General features: G+C 44.8%; 1 protein-coding gene and 1 pseudogene across 1 annotated transcript; both read right to left on the bottom strand.

The window, feature by feature from the left end:
* Positions 1-7,679: 7,679 nt before the first annotated feature.
* Positions 7,680-11,069, bottom strand: LOC136482248 (uncharacterized). Its single transcript, XM_066479472.1, has 2 exons — positions 10,875-11,069; positions 7,680-10,139 (listed from the first exon to the last, which is right to left on the bottom strand). The coding sequence occupies exon 2, from the start codon at positions 10,048-10,050 to the stop codon at positions 8,002-8,004; it is 2,049 nt and encodes a 682-aa protein (XP_066335569.1). The 5' UTR covers positions 10,051-10,139; positions 10,875-11,069; the 3' UTR covers positions 7,680-8,001.
* A 12,832-nt stretch (positions 11,070-23,901) lies between these two features.
* Positions 23,902-24,596, bottom strand: LOC136484362 (uncharacterized; annotated as a pseudogene).
* Between the last annotated feature and the right edge of the window lie 424 nt (positions 24,597-25,020).

Genomic DNA, 25,020 nt, shown 5'->3' with positions numbered 1-25,020 from the left:
AGCAGCAGCAACCGGACGCTGAACAAGTAAAATGATTGGATGCACCAATGGCACTATTCATCATCCCGGCAACACATTCAGCATTGACCGGACGCTGGCGGCAAATCGACCGAACATAGAGCAGCAACATCCGATCGAGTATAGAGAGGTTCTAGAGCGGCAAAATTGTGACCAGACGCGTCCGGTGGCATGTGACCGGACGCTAGAAGCGTCCGATCAGTTGATCGCGGCTCTAACGATCAGAACGACCGGACGCGTCCAATCAGGACGTGATCAGCGTCCGGTCTGTAGCATAAAAGCGAGATTCCATCCCTAACGGCTACTTTCTCAGTGGGGCTTATAAATAGACCCCCCCAACCAGTCATTTGAAGAGTGTGGAGCTAAGGAAACATACCAAGGGTGTTGATACACCATTTTAGTGATCTCCACTTGCATAGTACTTAGTGTTTTATTAGGTGATTAGTGTAGGTGCTTTGCGAAGTGCTTAAGTTGATTAGACCACCACTTATGTGCTTGCTCTAGGTTTAGGCCTAGTGTTTAGTGAGGTTTGCATACCTCTTATCTCTTGGTGCTTGCGTGCACCATTGTTGTACATTGGAGGGGCTTGTAGTCTAGCGACATCACACCAACCGTGCTTGTGGTGTGGCCGCCACCATCTACTGGAGGGAACAAGGCCCGTGGTGTTTTGGCCGGAAGCTTGATAGTGAAGACGGTGGAGAGCATCCTAGAGAGCCTTGCCAAAAGGCACATTGGAGACCCACTTGCGCATGGGGAAGGCTCGAGGCTATCCATGGAGTTACCCGACTAGGAGCTTGGCCCTTGCGAGGGATTTCTTGTGAGGGGCTCTAGCAAGGACTAGGGGGAAGCTTACGCGCTTCTCAATACCTCGGTAAAAATACCAGAGTCGTCGACGGGAGTTTGCATATCTCTACCTTGCTCTTTAGCTTCCGCATTTACATTGATTACATTACTCCTTTTGCAATAGAGATAGCAATACACTAGCAAAACCATAGTTGCACATTTAGATAGTTTATCTTTTGCATAGGTTTTGCTAGGGTTAGAAAAAGAGGCCATAGTTTAGAGTTAGAGTCTTAATTTGCCTAATTCACCCCCTCTTAGGCATCACGGTCCCCTACAAGTGGTATTAGAGCTGGTTGGCTCAACTTGGACCTTTGGCTTAACCGCCGTTGAGCCAACTGTATTTAGAGTGGTTGGGATGGATACCTCTAGGCCTCCGCACTTTGACGACACTAACTTCCCCTACTATAAAGCTAGAATGGCTTGTCACCTTGAGGCGATTGATTTGGGTGTTTAGAGAGTCACTCGTGACGGGATGAAACCCATTAAGAATCCTGATAAACCAACAAAGAGTGAAGAAAAGGAAATGCATTTCAATGCTAGAACTAAAAATTGCTTGTTTGAATCATTTAGCATGGATGTATTTAACCAAGTGTTCACTTTAAATACGGCACATGAAATTTGGTTAAACTTCAAGAGCTCCATGACGGCACATCTAATGTTCGTGAGCAAAAACATTGTCGAGCTAAACAAAATTATGATTCCTTTACAATGAATAATGATGAGCTTGTTCATGATACGTATTCTCGTCTGAATCTAATTGTCAATGAGCTCCATTCAATAGGATTAACAAAGCTAGATGATGCGGACATCATGAGGAAGATCATCTCCGTGCTTCCACAAAAGAAATATGCAAGCATCATCACCATCCTTCGCAACATGGAGGACTTGAGCACCATGACCCTAGCCATAGTCATTGGCAAGATAGTGGCATATGAAATGTCACGCAAGATGGGTCAAGAAGAAGCCTCTTCATCAAGCAAAGGCAAAGCTCTCGCATGTAGCGAGAAAAATAAGATGAAGGGCAAGCAAGTTGAGATAAGCTCAAGCTCAAGCTCCTCAAGTGAATATGAAGAAGAAGATGAGGATGATGATGATGATGAAGATTCAAGTGATCATGATCAATCTTCCTCCTCCACCTCCGACCTTGATGAAGAATCAATCAAACTTATCAACAAGGTGGAGAAGATGATCCAAAGGCTCAATGTCAAGGGTGTGCCCATCCAAATTCAAGATCTCATTTTCACCAATCAAAGAAATGAGCAAAGAAAAAGAGGATGCTATGGATGCAGCGAGTTGGGGCACTTTGTGGAAGTTTGTCCAAACAAGCCCACACCCAAGATAAAGAAGAAGGCATGCAAGAACCAAGCCCTCATATCAATAAGGTCATGGAATGATTCTTCAAGTGAACAAGAACACCATCACAAGAGGCGAGGCCGCAAGCACTCATCATCAAGCTCTTCTCGTATGTGCCTTATGGCATGAGGTAATGAAAGCTCATCCTCTAGTGAGAGTGATGGTGATGATGAAATGCCTTCTTAATTATGGTGTGGAGCAAATCAACCGGACGCAAAACAGCAGCGTCTGATCGAGTGCAGAGAGGTTCCAGAGTGGCGAAATTACGACCGGACGCGTCCAGTGGCATGTGACTGGACGCTGGCAGCGTCTGAGCCGGTCAGGACGTGATCAGCGTCCGATCAGTAGCAGAAAAGCGGGATTTCGTCCCCAACGGCTACTTTCTCAGTGGGGCTTATAAATAAACCCCTCAACCGGCCATTTGAAGAGTGTGGAGCTAAGGAAACATACCAAGGGTGTTGATACACCATTTTAGTGATCTCCACTTGCATAGTGCTTAGTGTTTTGTTAGGTGATTAGCGTAGGTGCTTTTGCGAAGTGTTTAGGTTGATTAGACCACCGCTTATGTGCTTGCTCTAGGTTTAGGCCTATTGTTTAGTGAGGTTTGCATACATCTTACCTCTCGGTGCTTGCACGCACCATTGTTGTACATCGGAGGGGCTTGTAGTCTTGCGAGATCACACCAACCGCGCTTGTGGTGTGGCCGTCACCGTGTACCCGAGGGAACAAGGCCCGCGGCGTTTCGGCCGGAAGCTTGATAGTGAAGACGGCGGGGAGCATCTGGGAGAGGCTTGCCGAAAGGCACGTCGGAGACCCACTTGCGCGTGGGAAAGGCCCGAGGTTATCCACGGAGTTACCCGACCGGGAGCTTGGCCCTTGCGAGGGGCTCCAACGAGAACTAGGGGGAAGCTTGTGCGCTTCTCGATACATCGGTAAAAATACCAGAGTCGTCGACGGGAGTTTGCATATCTCTACCTTGCTCTTTAGCTTCCGCATTTACATTGATTACATTACTCTTTTTGCGGTAAAGATAGCAATATACTAGCAAAACTATAGTTGCACATTTAGATAGTTTATCTTTTGTATAGGTTTTGTTAGGATTAGAAAAAAAAATGCTATAGTTTAGAGTTAGAGTCTTAAGTTGCCTAATTCACTTCTCCCCTTTTAGACGTCACGGTCCCCTGCAACAAGTATACGGCCCACTTGGCCGTAGCAAGATACACACTTTAAGCGTTACCTATCTGGTAACACTCGTCTCAATGCACCTGGCTTCATGGACAGAATAGCAGTGCATCAAGGTCTGGGCTCCGTAGTGCAATACTTGCTAGCCTACGAAATCTCTAGCATCTGTCTAACCAAGCCTTTGACGTTTGGACTCACTCAAGATGCTCAAGTAATCGTTAACGGACAGACACCGAACTAACACTAGAAGAACTGACATGGGACTACTGGATGTATCTTTACACCAGCCGTCATAAGGGTTTTTCTAGTTGCAGCCATAGGCTATTCTATTCTGCACTACTCTTGGACTAGCCTACTTCTAGTTCTTATCACAAGACACTTTTTATTGCCTATGCCGACAACCCCCGGCGGTTCAGACATCTAGGTTACTAACATATTTAAAGACGGGAAGCGAAGAGTTATAGCACTACACTTGCATGTGCATTTGACACGGCTCGCCACGGGTATTTATAGCTTGATTCGTGTCCATCGTGGACCAGGTTCTTGAATTTTCTACGGGTTGTGATAAGGCTTCACGGGACGATTGTGTGGGCTGAGACTCTGCTTTTACAAACCAAAGGACAAGATTCTTATTGTCCATTTGATTCCACAGTACACCAAAGGACAACACAGGACACAGTAGTTAGTGTTGCACATGTGCCTCTGGCTGTCTACCTGTGGACTTGTTTTCAGCAATTCTTCTCTGATTGAACCGTGATATGGTCATTTTTGAGTTACAAGGTGGGGGTACACGGGGTTTCTGTTGAGGAAACTGCCCACCCGAAGCCTTGTGCTTACATATGTCTTACACGCTGCTTCGGTCAGGCTTCTTCATTTATTCCCTCAGTCTACTCAGCGTCACTTCGATTACGCCTGGGGGCTCATCAGATTCAAGCATTCAACCACTTGACGACAATCGATTCTCGATCATTGTATTAGGAAGTTACTCGGCTACACCCTTGAAGATGTCTACAAGATCCTATAATTAACTACCGAGTAGTTGATTTTAGGCTCAGAGGCTACGGGATACATATCATCAGCGGATGCATTCAAATTTCTTCGAAAGGAATTAGAGCAATTTTAGATAAGACCCTTCAGCTCTTTATGCTAAACAGCAAGAGGCTTGTAGGCTACACTCAGTGAGTACACTTTTCTGGAAAGTGCACGTTACCTAAAGATTTCAAGAGCGCATCATGACTTCTCTCATAAGGTAGATGCTTGATTTTACTCGGATGATGCTTGATTCTACTCTCACATTATAGCGCACCCCTTGTACATTACATCATACATAGCATCCCAACGTAAAGGCACCATGTCTGACTAGACTAGGGTATTACGTTATTTTAGCCGTCTGAACCAATATAAATCGTTGTCTTCATGTTTCCCACCGAGTTGTGCGAATGTCGAAGCCCTCTAAACTCTATCCTGGATAGCCCCATGACAGATTGTTGGTTATCAAACATCGAGAGCACGCTGGCCGACTGATGGCCACTGCTGGCAGCACGCACTGGATGCCGTGGTCGTTGCATGCCGCACGCACTGGACGCTGGCGGCTGTGGCCACTGCATGCTGCACGCACTGGATGCTGGCTGTTTTCGTGCGGATGACGTATGAAGGCACCAAGCCGATCGGATGACGTGTCGGTTTTAAATATAGACAAGGGAAAATTTACCTAGGCTGGTGTTGAACTCTAGTTTTTATGGGTTTTCTATTTTACATAATGGCTAAATCTTATAATTTGGAATCTAATTTTACCTAGTCTTTTGGAGTTGCTCTTATGTGCTAACAATTGAAAAAAAAAAGACTAATTACATCATGAGAGCAATGCAAAGAGTGTGGCCACTTGTTCTGTTCAAACTGAACATGAGGATCAACAACTCCTTGTTCTCAGTGGCGTGTACAGCGAGCTCCATGGTTGCCTCTGCTGGCTCCCTACATGTTGGACAACAATAATTTGAATATAGGCCCTATTTGGGAGAGCTCCGCTCGCTGATTCTTCAGCTCTGCTCTTCGATTCTGCGATGGATTGATTCAATTAGATTCCTAGGAGGAAGCAAGGTGGTGAGCTGATGAGAATTGATTATCTGCTGATCCCCGCCAGAATATAACAGGAGTAGGGTGAAGCAGAAATTTTTAGCCCCCAGCTCGTAGTGTAAATGGAGAAGTAATTCTTTATTGATCTCCACCTGAATCAGTTAGTATTTTGAGCATTTAGCTGGTTACCAATGATTCTTTTTGGAGAAACTGAAACTGGAGCTCTCCCAAACGACTCCATAGATAGGTTGATTCAAATAAAGACATCCACAAGAAGAATATTTTCGGCCTCTACACGAGGGCGCACGCACTCACGTGCGCTGCTCTCTACGCTGGTGCCCAGGCCGGCCTTCTTGAGCCCGGATATGTGCATTTATATAAGCTGAAGGCACAGTTATGTGGTCTAGTTGTAAATACTTATCTATTTGTAAGTGTAAGGTACTTAGTTCAGTTCCCTAAAAACCATCATTTTTTTTGTTTTTTATTTAATATTTTTTTATTTTTATGCTATCTTGACATAATATAAAACGTTTTTATATTATTTATTTTTATGCTGTCCTCACATAATATAAAAGATATTATTCACCTTCAATGTTGTAAGTTCGATTCTACTTGATACTTTGATAGCATATTTTTTAATCTTTTTCCCATTTTGGCGTGTGGTGTTGACTCACTCAACCAGTTAATTCATAGTTCCCTATGGGCTAAACTTATAGTTTTATATATATCTCTATATCTATATCTAATAATAAATAGGCAAAATTTCTATCTATTTTTTCCATCTGGGCCATTCTATTTAGTCTAACCACACGGCCCACTTGGCCACACTACTAGCCTTCTACCCGCACGGCCTGCTTGTGGTCTCGAGTTCGTTCCCTTGGAGAACCATTGTGTTGGTTTTTTTGAACAATTTCCCACTACGAAAACTGCCAGCTGGGCCGGGCTCCACGCGAGCGGGCGAGTTCAGAGGAACGGCAGCATGGGCCGTGCTCCAGACGAGCGAAGGATGCGGGAGTGGCCAGAGGAGCAGGCGAGCGGGCCGTGCGGGTAGAAGGCCAGTAGGGTGGCCTTAGTGGGCCGTGTGGTTAGACTAAATAGAATGGCCCACATAAAAAAAAAAAGACAAAAGTTTTGTCTCTTCGTTAGTAGGTATAGATATAGATTGGCATACTTGCCGCTAAAAAAGAAAAAGAGAGAGTGATCCTCCTTATTGTTTACCATTTACGTGCTCAGAATTACAAGCCCTTTAAGTTGTTTAGGTACAACTATTTCCAACTGTTCTGTTACGGATGGCATGAGATTGGTCAATCCAACTGCGAATGGTTGAATCACACTGATAAGTGGACTCTGCATTTGTTGCCTTGTGTTCTGTTCTGTCGGTGAAGAAAACCAAACCATTGCTTTAGGGCACGTCCAACACATTTCATGTAACCGTCCGCATTTATATCTTGATCCCTTTCAGTGTCTAATATAATATAAACTAGAATTCGAATTATCTCAGTAGTCAGCAGCTAACGGGCCCAAATATACCTTTTTTGCAGAAAAACAAAATGGCATCAGCTAGCGGGGACGGCTCAGGCCCAGTAATCTGAGGACTCGCACGGCCGGTCCACACGGAAGCGTCGATACGCCAATGCGGGCTGCTGGGTGGATCCAGCCCAGGTGCGGTGCAACACCAGGTAGGTCCACGGGCCTACTGATCTGTCCACCCACCCACTCTCTCGCGGCCGCGGCGGCGTCGAGCCCCGTCCACAGCGTCGGCGGCCCTGACGCACAAGTGCGTGAAGAAGAACAAGGCGACGGTGCAGATCGAACTTGTGCGACCACGACGTGAAAAACAAGGAAAACAACAAGTAGTAGTACGTGCTAACTTGTGAATCTTGTGCCTCTTGGCAGAACAACCAGAAGTCGCAAGGTCATTCTCTAGCTAGCTGCCAACTTGTATTGGTTCTACTACAACTTTTTAAGATGAACTACTCGCCTTGTATTCTTTGTTTGCTCGTCATCATTGGTATGAACGAATATTTCTAGCATACTCCTACATTTGTTTGTTATAAAGACAAGAGTAAGCACAAATATTGTGTTGAGACCAATGAGTATGCAGATGAATGCCCTGAGATGGTAAAATATGGCTTTTTCATATGTTGATGTGCAGGATCACGGAAGAAAAAAAACATGTACTTCAGAACACAAAAGATGTCTGCAAAGAAAGGGTAATAAAGTGGACACGGCATAAAAGGCATCCGTGATTGTCCATATACACGCTAAAACTCCATGCTCTGTTACTCAACAGCACGAGCTGACCAACAACATAATAGCTAGTGGAGTAGATGACTTCAGATCTATATAAAGATCATCACCTAGCTGACTAATTTTCACATAATATTTCTAGAAACCATACTTGTTAAAGTAAAAGGGAAGCAAACATATATACAATTTCGACATCACAAGCTAGGAATTCTAGAAACAGGTACATTATATATTAAAAAAAGGAACAAGAGGAAGACAATGCAAATATCACTAAAATCCTACTTAGCATACACGTATGGGATCACTGGTGGAGATTCGACGGTACCCGAACATGTGGCGCATCAGGTTCGGTAATCTTGGCTCTTCTGGCACCACATCTGTAGTAGTTTCAGTAGTTACGTGTGTAGCTGCCTCGGTTGTCCCGTGTTCCTTCCAAGATCTCCTAATTCTTCGAAGTTCATCTGCCACTTCCTTCATTGTTGGTCTCATAAAAATCTTGTCTGTATTCAAAATGGTACACTTCAGTGCCAATCTCCCTAACTTTTCAAGCAGAATGATATCTTCTTCAGCTGTTATATCCTTATCGAACAATGCCTTCCCAGTTTTTTCAGTCTCATATGCTTTCGTGAATTTGGCGAGTAGGTCATCATGATCACTACCCTTATCCCTACTAATCAGTGCCATGAGAACACCACCAATCTTGTACACATCACTTTCCATGTTCATCAACACAGAACCGTAGCGAGACGGGTCATTGTTGAGAGCTTTTTCTAGAAGGCTGCTACTAATTACACCACCAGCAGTTTCACTCTTCTTGAAAAGCATGCATGCCCTTGAAAACTCTGTGAGCTTTGGTACAAAGTTATTGTCAAGAAGTATAGTGGATGCTGAAACACTGCCATGTCCGATGATACCAGTTTCTGATGAATGTAGGTATTGTAATGCTTCTGCAGTCTTAATTGCAATCCTCATACGTAAGTCTATTGGGAAATCTTCCTGGCTACCCAAAATGTCAGAGATACTACCTTTAGCAATGTACTCGTATAGAAAAGAAATAGTTTGGGATTCCAAACAACAACCCAAAATTTTGACAATATTCTTATGGGCAATTTTAGATACGACCATCCCTCCGTTGATAAATGCCTCTTCAGAGTCCTCATAAATTAATTTATGCACCGCCACCATTGTATTGTCCTCAAGTGTTCCTTTATAAACCTCAGTTGCTGACGATGTCCCACCACTGAGTAGATAGGAGTAGTTATGTGTGACTTCATTTATCTCCTCCTTTGTAAAAGTTCTTACATTGCAGAGTTCAGATAGAATCTTAGAATAACTAGTATTTCCCTTGAAAAAACTCAATTTCTTCTTCAAACTAGGAGGCCTTGAGCTTTGTGTGTACTGTTTCGCCCATATAGAGTGTGTTGCCAATATGGATTGTGGACTACCCTTTAGATCTTTCTTGAGCATCCGAAGGCGTTTTGCCACTTCATTCATTTCAGGACGTGTATGGATGTTCAGTGACAAGCATTGAGCTGCTAATTTCCACAGTTCTTTAAGAATCTTCATGTTATCCTTTTCAGCTATTGCTGCATCAAATAGTTCCCTCAATCCTTTCCCCTTGGCACAGGCTTTATTGAATGTAGGAATTAGGTTAACATCCCCATATTTTGCCCTTTTTCGAGTTACTAGTTCCAAGAGGACTATACCAAAACTATATACATCACTTCTCGGGGTCAGACACCCCTCATGAAAATATACAGGATCCATGTAACCCATACTTCCTTTTAAGGTTGTAGTGAACTGAGTAGTACCACTGAAAAGAAACCTTGACAGTCCAAAATCTGATACTTTTGTTGTAAGATTGTCATCTAAAAGTATGTTGGCAGGTTTAATATCACCATGATAAATATGGTTGTCACTCGGTGAATCCATTGAATGCATGTAGCTCAGTGCCTCTGCACACCCTATTGCAATACCCAATCTTACATCCAAAGGGATAGGAGTCTCACTTCTATGGAGTATGTCATCAAGGTTTCCATTGGAGATATACTCTGTTACCAACATCAGGGTACTTTCACCAACACAGTAGCCTATGAGCTTCACCACGTTATTGTGGTTCATCATACTGTGGATGTTTACTTCTTCCATAAACTCCTCGCGCAAGTCTTGTCGGATATATCTTTTCACCGCAACTAGATCATTGTCAGCATCAAGGATCCCTCTATAGACTTCTCCAAAACCACCTTTCCCAATAAGAGTGCTATAATTGCTAGTAATACTTGTAATCTCATCTTCTGTAAAAATTTTAATTTTTTGACTCATTGAACCCATGGATGCAATCTGCAGTCATAAGCTTCTGGGTACTCTGCTCCAGGTGGCCAGTGATTTAGGTCCCGCAATCAAGAGCTAAATTTTACAGCCTGAAAAAAATGATTTTTTAAATGTCATTATTTGGAAGACATGGTCAGTTGATTCATCTAACTTCATGTGCAGAGGACACTATATTTGTTTTTAATTTCCAAGCCCAGAACAGTTCAGTCAGCAATCAGTATAGTTATGAATTCTAAGGAATCTTAGCACAGTGCACAACCTAATGAAATTAGACCTTTTTGTAAGGACGCATGAATGAAATTTGACGTGGAGTATCCTGTGTGCCCTTTTCTTGTGAATTTAAGCAACCCTACTGGGGAAATTCATGGGTTTACCTTTCATCTTTTTTTTTTCAACTCCCACGGCACAGTCCAAAAGGGTTATCTAGTTCAGTTCAGGAGGAACCTTGAATGGCAAGTTTTCTTCAGCTGAGCCAAATAGATGCTACTTAGGAAAATCTCTGTGATTCCTAAAAATGGAGCCGACCTAACGGATAAACTTCATAGGCAACCAGGGCGCAAAGCCACGTAGGCAAAGTTTCCCCCAAGATTGTAATTTCAAGAAACTACCTACCCCCAACAACCCTACTACGTCGCAACTCGCAACAACCCAGCCCTACTTTGACCAAATGCTCATGCACATATATATGCTTTTCATATGTATCCACCAATCTGCACAAGATTGATGGCTGGGGAGAAAAAGCTCTAAAAGATCTCGCCAAAATGCTTTTCTGCATCTCAGAGAAAAAGACAGAGAACGAGAGACAGGGAGGGCAGGAAACGTACGTGCGATGGAGAGCACCCGACTCGGAATGGCCAGCCGCGCACGCCGACCTCGCCGGCGGCGGCCGATGGGCGCGCCGCTGATTTCACGGCGAAACTTCCCGCCGCCCGGGTCAGGGTCCTGGCGCCGACGGCGAGCAGCTTTTCCCCATTCCTCCGATCGTCAGCCTTTTCTGCTCTGTCTGAGGACGCCTCCGTAGCTCTGGCGCTCTGCACAAGACAAGACTCGGCAGCAAAACAATTATAAGCTCCTCCGCAGACAGCTGGCGAACGGGCGGCGTTGACCGCCACGCTTGACTTTGAAAAGTAGTAGATACTATGAATGAGTAACAGATTAACAGAATCAAGTAGTTGAATGAGTCATCTAATCCTTGTCTTATATGAATAACACCGACAGCCTGTATTAGGCCCTGTTTAGTTTCCAAAAATTTTCAACCCAAAGCGTCACATCGAATCTTGCGGCATATGCATGGAGTACTAAATGTAGACGAAAAAAAAATTAATTGCACAGTTCTCGACAAAATCGCAAGATGAATTTTTTAAGTCTAATTAGTCCATGAAAAGCCTTAAGTGCTACAGTAACCCACATGTGCTAATGACCGATTAATTAGTATCATTAGATTCGTCTCGCAGTTTTCTGATGGGTTCTGTCATTTGTTTTTTTATTAGTATCCAAAAATCCCTCCCGACATCTTTCCGATATATTGATGTAACACCCAAAAGATTTCATTTCACTGACTAAACACACCCTTATTATCCGTAGGAATCATCACCGGAGAGCCGTCGCCGTCGCCCATACGGAGTAGGTCCTATACGCAGCATGGCTCCGGGAATCGACGATGGGTCGCGTCGCTTTCCGGCGTCACCTAGGCAATAATCTTTCCCTGTCTCTATCTCTTCGAGAAGATTGAGAGATGGCGATGGCTGCTCGGAAAAATGGATTTTTCTGTCTTGAGTGTTGGCGTTGCCAAAAAAGAAAAGAAAGAAGAATGGCAGCATTTTAGTTGAAACTCTCTCTAATCCATCTCCAACACATTTGCAAATAACAAAACTTAACAGATGCTGTCTATTGAAGGAGAAATGTGATTCATCATCCTACCAGAACATGGCTTTACTATATGTGCCGGGCTGCCAGCACCCAACGGTACACGGCTTGGGACTGAAACATAAATTAATTAATGCTATCTAAGAGCAACGACCCGGCGACCGACCAGACCGTGTGTTAGGCCGTGGGGACCGGGGACAAGAGCTCGACAGGCCTCGGATGGCCTTAAATCCGATTTTTTTGGTTTTTTTAGCTGGAATGGCGTTTTTCAGCCAAATTCGGTCAAACGAACGGGGCCACAATGGTGGGAAGTGGGGCGGCATTGTTGAGAGGTGAGGCGGCACATGCAGCCTGACTGGCGGCGGCTCACTTGAGTCACGACTCAAGAGTATCGATTTGGGGAAATTCAAAAAGGGAAGATGTGGAGTGTATGTGGGCTGGCTGCCTGGGTGTCGGGAATCAGAGTATTGGCCCAGTTCGGCATGGAATTTGTGTGCTTGCCAAAATCAACTGAAAAATTTGACCGACATGCATTTTTTGGTACCCTGCGAAAAATGCAAAATTTAGGGGGTTTTGATGAAATTTCGGTCCCAAAATGCTGGAGAGGTAGATGCGCGGGATTTTTTTTTGGTTGATGCGCTACTAGCGGTTGCCCAAGCGCCGAAGGTGGATGGGCGATGGGTAAAGTGATGGCGATGGAGATCTTCTCCATGTTGTCCGTTTCAGAGCTTGGGCTAGGGCATCCACGCGTGTAGTAGAAAAAGTAGAAATCACTAGCAAAACCAAAACTTGACAACGTTGTCATTCGAATCATCAACTTCAATTTTGACATTCGAGTCCCCAAACTTGTATGGTTGTGCCATCTAGGTCCTTAACTCTTAACTTTGATAACAAGGTCCCTAATTAAACTTGTCTTATGTGCCGGCACTAGTCCAAAACGGGCTTTAACCCGCTCAATGTGGTGATGTGGCATGCCGACTGTATGTGTGATGTTGACTTGACATATGAGCCCGACATGATAGCGATGCTCTTCTATATGAAGCCTCCTCCAAGAGCGCGTGCCGGCTATGGCTTCCTGACACTAGATCCGCTAACAGCACCCACCAACATGATTGAGGTCGAGAAAGGAGGCGCCAATCTTCTAGCTAGCGACCGAGTGGCTAGGGTTGGAGGTGGAGGCATGTCAGGCAGCATGCATCAGGCAGAAGGCAACACACATGTAAGTAGGGATTTAAACGGATCGGATTCACATGGAATTGGATCCGGATATCACCTTTTTACCACATTTAAATTCGAATATGATACGAATATTTTTTAATATAGATACAAAACTAATGTCTTGGATTCGGATTTCTATTCAAATATTTACTCAATTCAACTCAATGCATATTGTTAAATTCAACGTACATGAATAGAATTTTACGACTAAGTTCATCAATAACCAAAGTGAAATAAAATCAAAATACACTTCTAATGAGCTCCAATATTGAAGAGAACTAAATTACAATGTATAATATTTAACAAAATGATAGGTTAAGTGAAGAAATTCAAGTAAGAATGGTAGGCAACAAGTAGCCATTTTGCTTTATCAATATTTTTGTAATTACAAAATTATTACACAATTAGAGATTAAAGCATGTGGGTATATAACCTAGACAAGGATAGCTCATAAAAATAGTATAGTTATAAATAAATATTTAATAATTAAATATATAAATTAATCAATCATTGTTTATAGAATATTTATCATAAAAATTATAAATCCTATAAAATAATTTCATAAGTAAATAAATAAATTAAAGTATTAAAATAATTGCAACAACAAATACATTAGGTTAAGAAATTAGAAAAATACTAAAATTAATTTAATCTTTTAGTATTATTAATAGTATTAAATGTTATCTATAGATATACTATTAAATAGTTTCAATGCATCATTAGTAATATTAAAATTAAATAATTAGTCACTAATCATGGAGAGAGAACTTTTAAATAGATTCATTATACCTTGTTCTTCACGGATACAGAAAAATATCGGATATTCTGTATTTTTGTCAATATGGGTCTGAAATCGGATAGAGAAAATACTGAAAAAACAAATTCGGATACATCCATTTAGTACCCACGTTAAAAATATCCATATCACAAGTTTTAGCGGATACGAATGTCGGATATCCATTTCTATTTTCCATCCATACATGTAAGTAGCAGGTTCTATTCATATGACTAAGTCATTAATTCACGATTTGGTAGAAAGGGCGTGTGAGGAAGCACATTTTTAACCAAAATACTGATTTGTTGACTGATATTTTTTTAGGAAGTCAACCTTCTCGACCAGCTCAAGCAAACTGCAAAAGTGACAAAAAAAATGAACGGAAACTAGCACTCTCTAGTCTCTACGTACATTAACTGGTACGTGGTGGAAACTAACGATGATATGAACTTTTAGCGTGTATGTAGGCTTCAAACCTCTTCTGACATTTCTTCCAAAAAAAAAAAACCTCTTTTGACTCCATGTGCCATGGGCTCATCGTTCTGCCACAAACTATGGGCGGTCTAGTGCCCATTGACACATTGACACACTGGACACACGCAGCAATCCAATAGATGAAAGACGAGAAAAAACCTTAGGCCCAAAACGTCTAGATGGGCTAAAACAGAAAACGAAGTCCACTGGAGCAGACAAACCCCAAAGTGGGCCGAAAACGAAAAATAGCCCACGGTCAGATGAGAGCTGCAGCGCGAGCATGGATCTCAACTAGATGGACTAAAAGTTTTCTGTAGTACACAAAAGTAATGTATAATCCATTCAAAGGGGACTAAAAGTAATGAATGTATCGTCCATTCAAAGGGCAATCTGCTGTACTAGTCACCATATGAGTGGCCGATCTACATTAATTAATCACACACTAAGGCCTAGCTTGGATGATAGGGGAGGCACGACAGCCCCCGAGGGTGGCTAGTTCGAAACCCTGTTATTTCGTTCCCGTGGCAGCGTTTCCCCTCCCCTGTCGCTATTTGGAACAATCCTGCCGTGTCTTGTCTGGCCTAGCAGTGCGCGCAGTGGAGGCCCAAGGGCACCTAGGCAAGGCGGAAAGGAGGAGTGTTGGCTGTACGTAGCAGCCCTATGTATGCATCGAGAACGGGTTTTTGGAGGCGGCAACGCCTGTCGAGCGACGCTCTTGCTTGCGTCACGGACAGGAGGCATCCGGTGCCCGAGGGGTCGAGGCTGGGAGGCCCTGCCCCGCGGAAAACTCGTGGGTCGGGTGAGGTGTCCCCGTTGTGAGCGCTTCCAATGCCATGGCAGATTGGGAACTTTTTTTTTTAATTTTAACACTTTTTTAATACTATTTTTAAATCTAACACGGTATTTTTAAATCTAACACGGTTTCTTTTTTTTAAAAAAAAAACTAACACTTTTTGGCGTGCTTACTGTACTGGCACGACAAACTCACGCTGCCGCGCCATGCATAGCGGCGCGGCAAGGGTGCCCGCGTGGCAGTTAGTCAGGCCGCTGACCCGCCGACGTGGCCGGCCCTATCGCGCCACTAGCCCTGGCGCGGCAGCGCCTGATACTGGGGTGCGGCTAGGCTCCCTTCCCTCTCTCTCTTACTTGCTTCCCCTCCTCCAGATCAACGCCGTCGCCAGCCGCCTCCGTCCCTCGCTGTCCATCCCGCCGTCGTCCTCCTCCTTGGCTCGCTCTCCCTCCCGCCGCCGGCCTCCTCCCTCCCTCGCTCCCCTACGCTCGGCGCGGTCGGTTGGGGCCCTAGGCCGCTGGCGGCCTACTGCAGCCGCCGCAGGTGGATTGGGGTGAGCCCCAATCTCCCCCTCTTGTTTGTCAAGGTAATCCCCTTCTCCCTTTGTTGCTTGAATCGAATCGTTGGTAGTTAGGGTTAGGATTCAAAATTTATTTGATTGATTATTATAGTTAGTTAGAGTATCTATTTGTTAGTAGATATAGTATAGGTAGTTATTTGTTGAGATTATTTAGGTAGTACTATAGTTATTATAGGTATTTAGATTAGTTAGTTTGTAGTAGTATAGTTAGTTGGTTGGGTTTTGGTATTTAGTATAGTTATAATAGTTAGTGTAGTTAGTGTACTTAGCATAGTTAGTATAGGTATTATAGATTAGTATAGTTATAATAGTTAGTATAGGCATTTATATTAGATTAGTTAGGTTGTATTGTAGTTAGTAGGTTATTATTAGTATCGGTAGTTCGTTAGGAATATATTCGAAGACTTGATGCACTTTCCTCATTTGTTTTTGTAGATGGATTGTTTAGTCCATTTGTTTTATAGAGGAAGTGTTAGGAAAGGAGATGGTTTGTTTGAGGATATGAAAAAAGAATTGGAAATGTTTGATGATCCTCCTAGCTTCAGCGACATTGTTTTGCGTGTGAAGGAAAAGTTTGATGGTAAATTTACACTAAAGGGGAGGTTTGATAGTGGGAAGACTAGGGCACACTACGTCCTAATGCCCTTGCGCGACTAGGCTTACTGGTCCCGCTACACAAGAGTAATCCAAGGGTCAAATGTGACCGTGGCTGAGGTGGTGGTGGAGAATGAGTACCGGATTGAGGATGCGGAGGCCGGGCCGTCCTTTGATGGAGTTGGAGGCGATGGGCATGAATGGGGGGTCGATGTGGATGCAACACCGGGAGAGATGGCGTTGGACGGTCAGCTGACGCAAGAGCAGCTTTATTCATCTCAAATGGCAGTCGATGATTAAAGGCGGATGCCAGTAGTCATATAAACAATGACTTCGATGTGGATGAGTTCAAGCGGGAATTGGAGGAGCAGGCAGAGGAGGAAAGGACTGGTGATATAGTTATCAGTGATTCAGAGGATTCGGACGATGAGCAAGGAGGCAGAGATGCTATGCCAGTACCAGTTCAGGTGAGAGTAGTCCGAGATGTGCCAGGACCAAGTCAAGTACAGTATGCTATGCCAGTCCTAGGAAGACTAGTTAGAGATGTGCCAGAGGATGGTACCCCATACGATTCATGGGTTAGGTTGAGCGAAGCACAACAGTATGTTCCACCAGAGCCTTACACAGCGATGGAGCTGATGCAACTGAGGTCGGTGAATGTACCTTTTCATGGCGTTCCAAACTACAGGCATGTCCGCCTGACAGATATGGCAGTTTATGATACCGCCCTACAGATATGTTGAAAATCATTGTACGACCATGAGAATGTAATTCTTAGCAAGGGGATGGTATTCAATACAATGTATGAGCTAAAACTGTTTCTTCAGGACTATGCAGTGTATCACCGTAGGCCCTACACCATCACTCATTCCGACATGGAGTTGCGGTACCACATGATATGCAAGGTAGGTTGTCTATGGAGGTTAAATGCTTGGAAGAAAGGGAGCAATGGCAAATGGAGGATAACTAAAGTGCCAACCCCACACATGTCTATCAAATAAGGGGAAGGAAAATCAAGCTCAGCTCACAGCACGATACCTTGCCCGTCGCATATTGGGCCTCGTTGATGACAATAACGATGTTTCAATGTCATACTTGATTCGGTCCATACTTGGATTCACAGGTTACAAGCCAAAGTATGGAAAGGCTTGACGCGCTAAGCAGATTGCCCTGGAGATTCATTGGGGTAGCTAGAAGGAAGCGTACAACAGGGTTCCCAGGATATTGTGTGCAATGACTCACTACAACCCCGACTTAAAATGGTTTATGTACACCGGAGGGAAGTACTTCCAAAACCACTACACCGGTGAAGTGAAACATGTCCTGTAGTATGTGTTTTGGTCATTTGCTCACAAGGAACATGCCTTTCAGTATTGTTGGCCAGTCATACTTGTTGATGGCACATTCCTAACTGGACAGTATAGGGGCGTGTTGATGATGGCGACTGCTGTTGATCCAGAGGATCAGATAGTACCAATGACATTTGCTTTGGCCAAGGGACAGAACGTTGATTCATGGTCATGGTTCATGCAACTTCTACGGGTACATGTGCTTGGCCCCTCTCGCATGATATGTATGATCTCTGACCATCACGTAAGCCTACTTAATGCTGCAGAAGAACATCTTGAAGGGTTCCCACCTCTGGTCCATAGATGGTGCATGCAACATTTTGCCGCTAATTTCTAGCGTCGTCCAAGGAAGAAGGAGGTTTGTGACAAGGTTAAGGCCCTATGTTGTGTATGTACAGAGCACCAGTTCAAGGAGACAAAGAAAGAACTAGACAAGATGCTAAACAAATAGGGGAAGACCTGGTTGGAGGGACAGATGGTAGATAAGCCCAAGTGGGCATTAGTATATGATGAGGGTGGTTTCAGGTACGGCATCATGACCACCAACTCGTTGGAGTCATTCAACAAGGTCTTCCCTAGAGTTCAAGCGTTGCCGGTGTTCGGAATCGTTGAGTTCTCATTTCACAAGTGTAACGAATATTTTGTGAAGAGGTCGGGCCTCGAGCAAAGGAGGGTCGCAGGCAACATTTCGCCATGAGGAAAGGCTTGACAAGAACATCTGTACGAGGCTGAGTGTTGGGCGCAGCAGCATACCGCCGAGGCCTATGGACCAAACAGGCAGGTTTACAATGTATGGGCCAAGGGTGGCACGACCTTGGGCAGCGAACGTTATGGTGGTCGCAACTACCGAGTGGATCTTGAAAAAGTAGAGTGTAGTTGTAACGTTCCTCAGATTATGCATGCCCCTTGTTCCCACATGATCATGGCCTGCAGGGCCCGCGGATATGACTACCAGGTTGTGCCATATATGTCACCCTTATATCTCTGGTCGAACACCGTCAGTATATCGGAGAGTAGCTTCGAGCCATACCTTGACCTGACACAGTGGCCGCCTTACCATGGTCCCTACTACCTCCTGGTCCCTACTACCTCCTGGATGCTATGAGAGGTTACGACAGAGACAAGTACAGAGGGAGGGACTTTGACCAAGCGCGTGGTACCAATCTGTGCTCCGTTTGCCACAAACCTAGTCACAAGGCTACCAGGCACAGAAGACAAGGGCAACAGGTGTATATGTCGCCCATATTTTATTAATGTTAATGTTACATTTAATTTTGCTTTAGCTTTTATGTATGTACGCAGGTTGCATCATTTTGTATTAATGTTAATGTTTGCTATGCTTAATAATGTTACTTTTTAATTTCCTATGACTTTATGCACTCATGTTTCATCATATTATATTAATTTTAATGTTTTTACTAACTTTTTCATTTCCAATTTCAAATAGGATGGATCAACATCCGGAGTACCCCTTCTTGAGCAGCACTACGACAAGGACCACCGAGATCACCAGTTGTCGGACCTCGAGCCTCCGGTGCTCTTGGTTCCTCTGAGGCCACGCACGCACCAGGGGCACCGCTGGGACGAGCGATATGCGCCTTACATACGGCGTGCTGGCTTCCTTGAGCTGGTTTGGGTTTTCAACTCCGGGATACCGGTCCTTGACCCCTCACTTCTGAATGTAGCTATCGATAGGTAGGACTTTATTTATCTTTGTTACCCTATCTTATTTTTTTGTTACTACTAACACTTCTATTTTTGAAATATAACCCGACAGGTGGAGGCCAGAGACCTACACCTTCCACCTTCCTTGTGGCGAGATGACAATCACGTTGCAAGACGTGAAGCTTATTTTGTGTCTTCGGTTGGAGGGGGCTTCCAGTGATTGGGATCGTTGCCCCGATCACTGGATGATGTGGTCAAGCAGTTTTGTGGCATTAGGCCACCTCACGATGAGGAATCTAAAAAATCTAAGTAAGGAAATCGTCCATATTTATTGCTTTCATTGTTTTTTAACATTGAATCTGTCTTATTGTTTATTGAAAATTTCAAGAAAACTTCTGGTGTCACTTCGTGGTGGATCACACACCACTTCGGGGCACCATTGCACCCAGATGTGCCAGAGGTGGAGATCGAGAGGTACGCCAGAGTCTGGCTGTGGCACTTCCTTGGCGCATTCCTGTTCCCCAATGCATCGGGTAACACCATTAGCTGGTCATTTCTGAGCATACTTAGCCAGCCATGGGAGAACATAGTAGCATATAGCTGGGGCAGCGTAGTCCTATCATGGACGTATCGTCAGCTCTACGTTGCCTGCCGTCGCACAACGCCGAACGCTAGCCTAGCTAGGTGGTTGCTCGCACCTACTACATGTTTGGTGTTGGGAGCGATGGCCAGTTGGGAGCCCATTCTTCGTGGTTTGCCTGCAAGTACATTGATTTTTTATGTAGTTGAAACCACTTAAATACAATTGTCAGCACTAAATATAGTGATCAGCACTTGACAACTAAATTTTTGTGTTCACTGTAGGAATGGAATCACGAGGATATAGGCCCCACTGCTCTATACATTTGGAAAGAAGCAGAGATAGTGAGAGGCAACCCACAGCGGCGGTACAGGAGCTACACGGACGTACTGGACATCCTGACACAGCACCAGGTTATGACCACTTTGCTTATACATGTAGATTGTATTGTTGCTTTTACAAGAAATCAAAAGCTAACTGAGTCACTTAAATTTCAGGTGACTTGGTGTCCTTGGGGTCGATGAGAGCTGGAGGACTAACTGAGCCCTCGCACTGAGGAAGAGTTGGACGAGTGGTGTTCAAACGTCCCACTCATTTTCTCCCACATTGTCAAGATGCACTACCCTTATAGGGTGTGCAGGCAGTTCGGAAGAAGGCAGCCATACCCACCGCCGTTGTACTCGATGAACCAGGCTTTGCACAAGTGGGAGCACATAGCACTTGAATCATTCAGAACCTAAAATACTCTTGTGTGTATCGAACCACTAACTTTCATGTCAATTGCAAGTTCGATAGGAGGAACAGGTACAGGGAGAAGGATTGGCGCGTGACGCACTATAGCTACATCCAGCTCTAGGAGAATAGGCAGAGGCAGCAGGTGACTGATGGAGAACCACACAACCAACACACCTTCGACCGTTACCTCGAGTGGTTGCACAGGTCCACGAGGACGCATATCAAGCCCCCCACACTGACGTCGCAATCGAGGATGAGTCGGACGACGAGGACATCTATGATGTGTATGACATTGTGACTAGGACGGAGACAGCCAGAGAGAGCACCGCTATAGAGATACGTGGTAAGATATTTAAATATTCACACAAGTAGTCGCTCATGCATTCAAATACGTAGACTAATTGGGAGGTACCTGAATTGTGTGTGCAAGCCACACAGCTGTCAAGTCTCTCCAACGAAGCAGTCCTTTGACTTCACCAGACTAGAGGGGAGTAGTGGGGCGTTCTTCACGTCTTTGTCGATGTACAATCTATATGCAATGCCATTATAATAAACCTTGGTCTACTTTATTTTTAATAATGACTAAGTATTCCGTATCACATAATTTCACAGAAACTGAGGACTACTAGGAAGCTGGCTCATAAGCTCAGCTGCATGGATACACCGTGGGAGCCACCATACGACCTGGCGCTGTCTAGTCTCTTCCCTTCGAGCTCTTTGCCGACAGCAGCCGGTTCGTCTAACATGATGGCTGGTGCTCGTACTCCGCTCCGCCACGGCAAGGGCCCTGTAGAAGGAGCATCGGCATCAACGCACACTACCTCCGACGACGACGATGAGGACTATGACAACGATGACTATGATGAGATCAGCATGTCTCAGCTAGGTGGTGCACCACTTCCTACTCAGGGAGATGAACAGGTACTCCCTATACCTTTTCCCCAAACTTTTGAAGTAAGGTACCTACGTATTCTAACTAACGCTGCTTACCTTATACTTGCAGGGTACCAGTCACGCACCATAGTTTCACCGGGAGCCCCGGCATCACGACCTCACCGACATTGGGTTTACTCCTAATGTGCTACCTTCACGTCCGAAGCGACAGCGGCATCCACGGGACCCATACAGTCCTGGGACATAGGATTTGGACTATCACTTATGTAGGAGGACATGGTGAACTGGACTTATGTAGACTTATGTTTATGGCAAACTTCTATTTGAGGACCCATGTACTATGGAGCTTATGTAGTATGGAAGGTGTCGCAGTGATGAAGTTAGATTATCTCCTGTGCACTTAGCTTTGTTATCAATTTTTTTGTTCACCTGACGCGGCGAAATAGACGACGCGCTTCCAGCTTATATCCAATCGCACCTAAGGGCGTGTTTGGTTCCATGCGTCAACTCGCCTTGCCTTGCCTTGCTGTGCTGGCATGAGTGACGAGGAGCTCGCCCAGCTAGATGAGCCGTTTTCGCTCTCTCATGCCAGCAAGCCAATCCTTGCCCGCACAGACTCCAATACACCCCGGCGAGAAAACCAAACACATGGACTCACTCGAAATCCTCTCCTGGTGAGGCAACATAGTTTCGAGTAAAGAAAGCAAATGCGCCCTAAGATTTTTTCTGGTTTGCCTTCTCCATGACTGCCGCGCCATGTGGCTTGGCGCGTCAGCCTTACCGCACCGTGCGGGGTGGCGGGGTGGAATTGTCGCGCCAGGGAGGGTGGCGCGGCGGCCTTGCTACGCTGTGCAGGGTGGCACGGCCACACCTGGCTGCTCGTTGAGCTAACCTCCCACTTATCTATTATCGCATTTTTAACTTTGTTTTTGCTTCATGTTTTATCGTATACTTTGCTTCAACAGACGATTGTCACTGGAGTAAACAGAGGGAGTCAAATAAGAAGCAGAGACCAGTACACCTATAACATCTAGCCTTTTTAGTGATTTATCATGTCACCGTCGTGTAGCTGCCAAGACTTTTCAGGCTTGGTCTGGTCATGTCACCGACATCGTACACTGCATGCTTCTTAGCCTTTTCAATGAGCATTAACATCGACCAACGTAGCCCACGTCCATGCCACTTCCTTTAAATCGACGCCTCCAACTTCTTCCTGGACGCTGAGGGCAGAACTGAAGACACCACCAAAGAGAAGATGTGCATACCAATGTCGGGTGCATCAGGGAAGGGAAAGGGAAGTGCTCCGATAGTTTGGTAGGGATCTTATGGTCCACATTGGTACCCAGATCCCCTAGAGAACTTCCCATTGGAGGGTAAGAAGGATTTCCATCTAACAATTTGGTTGCGACCATATGATAACAGGAAAGAAGAGTGGCCAAAATGTTGCCACAGTGAGAACTACGGAGTGCAGATGTATGATGGTGGCCTTCATGGAGGGCGTCGGTTCTTCAGATGCCCTCGTGGATGGGTAAGTCATACCACGCATCTTATCGTAGTAGTCATCTTCTGCATACTAACAACATTACGTATTGTGTAGAGCTTCGATGACGAGGACAACTGTAGTTTCACTAGATGGGTTGATCCACCACCCATTTACCCGTACGAAGAATACATCCAATACCTACAAAATCGCATATTTGACCTCGAAAGGGAGGTTGAAACCATGTCCGCACCCAAAGGAGAAAACACTCAAGAAGAACAAGCACAAGATGTTCTGATGGAAAACAAGGCATTGTGCAATGATCCTTATTGCAAGTGCACTTGCAATGAAATTGGTACTATGGACAAGGCTCTTCACAGTTGTTCTCATAGCAATCTGCGTTCTCTAAATGCGTGAGTGATTAGGACCTAAGTTATGTTGGGTGAAGTTTGAATAATTGTATCGCATGTCTTTGAATTCTTAGTCTGTAGTTTGTGTGTTTGTTGTTTGGTTTAATTACCTAAGACATGTTAGGTTTAGCTCAGGACCTCTTTACCAAGCTTTCGTACAGGTCCTCACATATCATTTCATGTGTTGTTTGTGTTTAATTATGTACTGCACTACTTCCTTACCTTTTAATTCTAGTACGTGAACTCGTTTGATTAACTGCGCAATATTGGAATGCAGATTATGACCACCATGAATGAAACAGCAACACACTGAAAAGGTGCAGTACATTGGAACAACACACTAGATCAGTCTGAAAGATGCAATAAATGATAACACACTGAAAAGTCCACTACATGACAACATTGTTCATTACTAAACATGAAACTACCAAATCTAACATACTACTGAGTGCAATGAGGCCACTTTCCCTTCCTCAAAGCATCGTGATTCTCCTCCATTGCTGCTTTCGCATGGCGAACACACTCAAGCTTCTTCTCCTTTTCCTCCCTGCGCTGAGCAGCATGCCTCATTTCAGCCTCTTCTGTGTGCTCCTTTTCTGCTGCCTCCTCCTGGCGTCTCTTCTCGACCAACTCCTTCCGCTCCACCTCTCACTCCTTCAATTTCCCCAGATACCACTTATGTTTCTCCTTGATCTCGGTGTCGATCCACTACTCAAAATCACAACGCTATGGAGGGGTCTGCAAACATGCAACTATTACACATGCAACCCCATACATGATTTCATATGACACATAAAAAATATTGCACAATATTAGTTTCTCACCACCAACCCAATGCGGATCTGATGAGGTGTAGGCTCAAACGCGTAATTGTCACACATCTGGTACCTCTGCTTGTACGTTTCCTCCTCATCAGAAATCGCTACCTTGCAAGGATCACCGCAATAGCACATCGGAACTGGAACACCACTAGGAAGTGGCAAACGGGTGTATGCGGTTCCCACCAACATCCAATTCCAAATTTAGAACAAATCAATCCTAGGGTTTCGATTTCATTCTAGGAACCAAGAACAATAAACTTTACAAATCAATCATAGGGTTTACCTTGGTTTCGAAGATTTACCACGCCTTGGCATCTCCGGAGGCCGATCTGGTTGGGAGGGGGCGGTGGAGGAGGGATTTCTGGAGGGGAGGTGGGCGAGATCTAGAGGAGGAACAAAGGGACTGAGGACTGAGGGAGGGAGAGAGGACTGAGGGAGGGAGGGAGGGAGGGAGAGAGGACAAAGGGACTGAGGGAGGGTGGAGGAAGGGAGCCAGCGCGCGATCTGTATCAGCCCTTGCCGCGCCATGCGGGAGGGCGCGGCACTGTCGTGCCATGCATGGCGGCGCGGCAGGGGCTGCCACGTCATGCATGGCGCGACAGAGTGATTTTGTCGCGCCATGGCACTAGGCGCGGCCAAAAGTGTTAGTTTAAAAAAATCAGTGTTAGATTTAAAATTAGTTTAAAAAAGTGTTAAAAAAAAAACCAGATTGGCAAGTGCCCAATTTCCGCGCGCGGTT

This window comes from Miscanthus floridulus, chromosome 9 (assembly GCF_019320115.1).
Source record: "Miscanthus floridulus cultivar M001 chromosome 9, ASM1932011v1, whole genome shotgun sequence".
NCBI classification, from domain to species: Eukaryota; Viridiplantae; Streptophyta; class Magnoliopsida; order Poales; family Poaceae; genus Miscanthus; species Miscanthus floridulus.
This window is presented reverse-complemented; position numbering and strand designations above follow the sequence as displayed.

Excerpts from the sequence above, each read along its gene's own strand:
- LOC136482248 (XM_066479472.1), bottom strand. The coding sequence starts at position 10,050 with ATGGGTTCAATGAGTCAAAAAATTAAAATTTTTACAGAAGATGAGATT.